The 2384-nt window shown below is 41.3% G+C and overlaps 1 protein-coding gene across 4 annotated transcripts in view; it reads right to left on the reverse strand.

The window, feature by feature from the left end:
* Window positions 1–600: 600 nt before the first annotated feature.
* Window positions 601–2384, reverse strand: part of ABCB11 (ATP-binding cassette, sub-family B (MDR/TAP), member 11) — a 109481-nt gene continuing 107697 nt past the window's right edge. For all 4 annotated transcript variants that reach the window (XM_006867017.1, XM_006867015.1, XM_006867016.1 and 1 more), the window contains exons 26-27: window positions 1914–2060; window positions 601–801 (exon numbers count right to left, since the gene is read on the reverse strand). In XM_006867017.1, coding sequence (XP_006867079.1) covers window positions 601–801; window positions 1914–2060 — 348 coding nt within the window. The remainder of the gene's footprint in view (window positions 802–1913; window positions 2061–2384) is intronic.

A 2384-nucleotide genomic window follows, 5' to 3' on the forward strand; every position in this document is an offset into this window, starting at 1 on the left:
CCTTGATGGTCCTAGGGTCCTCTGTTCCTGGAATGTAAGATTAACTACTTCCCCCTTTTTGTTACAGAACTTCTACCTTTACTTTTGTGACAGTCACAATAATAACAATTATTGACTATTGAATCATAAGAATGTTATCCCCATCTCTTTTCACCAGACCCATCTAGACAAGATGAGAACTATTCAATGGGGATTCTACCTTCTGCTGCACACTCTGAAACTACACTCCCTCTTGAAAACTTGTAAGCCAGTCACTTCATGCCTTTATCACCTCTCCCAAACCCCCACTCCCATTTTAGGTAGCCAATGTCTAAGTTGCCTGTCCCTATCAACCCTCTATACAGGGTTTGCTATTCACATACAGAAAGCACTGGGTAATGTTTGAAAACAGCTTTACCCTGAATATTCATTCACACTACCCTTACTTTCTTTCATTGTCTATAATATACAGACTTCTAAAACTAAATCATTATTGAAGGCCATTAAAACTTAGCCTGCTTCTCAATATATGACAATGACTGTGAAATCAGAGTGTCAGCATTTCTCCCTAAAGGGGAGTAAATCCCCCCCACCAAGGGTCCACGGTGCTCTCGAGTCAGGTCAACTGATAGGGGCGCCTGTGGTGACTAGATTGTAGTAGGCTCCTTTTTGGGCCATCAGTTCTTCGTGGGTCCCCTTTTCAATGACCACCCCTTGTGACATGACAGCAATGATATCTGAGTTCTGGATAGTGGACAGGCGATGAGCAATAACAATGCAGGTCCGGCCCTCTCTGGCTTTGTCCAGGGCAACTTGCACAGTCTGCAGAGAGAAGATAGACAGCTGATGCAAAGGGGCATGATTGTCTCCCAGCTTTCCATCACAAGAATGCAGCTGAACACCATCAGAGTCACAGGCAAACACAAAAAACCACTGCTAATGAGTTGGTTCTGACTCATGGTGACCCCAAGTGTTACCAAGTAAAACTGCTCCAGAGAGTTTTCCTGACTAGGATAAATTCAAACCATCAAACCAAGTTAGTAGTCAAATATAGTTTATGCCGCACCCCCCCCCCCCCCCCCCCCCCCCCCCCCCCCCCCCCCCCCCCCCCCCCCCCCCCCCAGGGACCTTCACGTGCTATACACAGAGTAAACCCAAAGACTGCATAGGAGAGAGGATTAAGCAAACATTCATTGAATGCAATGAATCGGTGGTTTAAATTGTAATCCACAGGCCAAGAAATTTCAGTGAAGCAAGAATAATCCAAACTGTGTAATTTTGCCATGCCTGATGGTCTCGTTTGCTAAAATGAAACCAAGGGAGCAATGTAGAGCAGCAGTTAAGTGGTCATTCCTGGTCTGTTCTTCTTTGAGGACATTTTTTTTTCTACCAAATGGACTGCTGATTTCTAGGGTGTTAATTATTAAATGTTAAATTTCACAGTTGGGTTTTGTTCAGTTGCATCTCTTTTCATGTGTACTGAACACCAGATACTGCCTCTTTTTGTGTGTCCTATGATACCCATGTGCTCTACCACATAAATTTGTTGTCATTGTTGTTAGGGACTGGTGGTACTGAGTTGGTTCTGAGTCAACAACAGCAGAACAAAACACTGCAGAGTTGCCTAACAAATAACCTAAAAATTATTTGACTTTAATTAAGAGAGTGAATTATTTTCTCTTGAAAGAGAGTCATCTAGCCCAAAGAATCTTATCATTAATTCTTATTTTGAATTTGAAGAATTTCTTATTTGAAGCAATTATATTTTAAATCACTTTCTCTAGACTATTGTGCTTTGGTTCCACAAAACGTTGCCAATTTCTACGTTAATGAATCAGAGAATTGAAAATTATGCCATTCTTTATAAAGACAAATCTTACATCCAAAGACTTATTATTTATAATGATCTAATACTATAGAGAATCCATATGTACCTTTTCACTTTCTGTGTCCAAGGCAGAAGTGGCTTCATCTAGTAGCAAAATTTTGGGATCTCGCAAGATGGCCCGAGCAATAGCAATGCGTTGCTTCTCCCCTCGAGAGAGTTGAGACCCATGAGCTCCAACTTGGGTTTCATATTGCTGGGAAAAAGATGGTCAGTTTAAGAACCAGAGACCACCATATCTCCTGTGCCACACAGGGGCCCCATCAATGAGCCCTCTGCTAATTTAAACTGCTTGTTGTCATTCGATATTGGGAATAATGTATGAATTCTTCTATAAAAGATGGCAAATCCCTTTATGAATATATGAAAAATCTGAATTTTGTGACCTTTAGTGTTGTGGGATGACATCAAGAACATCATATATGAAGAGAGCAAAAAGTCATTAAGAAGACAAGAAAGAAGGAAAAGGTCAAAATGGATGTCAGAGGAGACTCTGAAACTTGCTCTCCAGCGTAGAGAA

Source organism: Chrysochloris asiatica, unplaced genomic scaffold, assembly GCF_000296735.1.
Source record: "Chrysochloris asiatica unplaced genomic scaffold, ChrAsi1.0 scaffold00099, whole genome shotgun sequence".
NCBI classification, from domain to species: Eukaryota; Metazoa; Chordata; class Mammalia; order Afrosoricida; family Chrysochloridae; genus Chrysochloris; species Chrysochloris asiatica.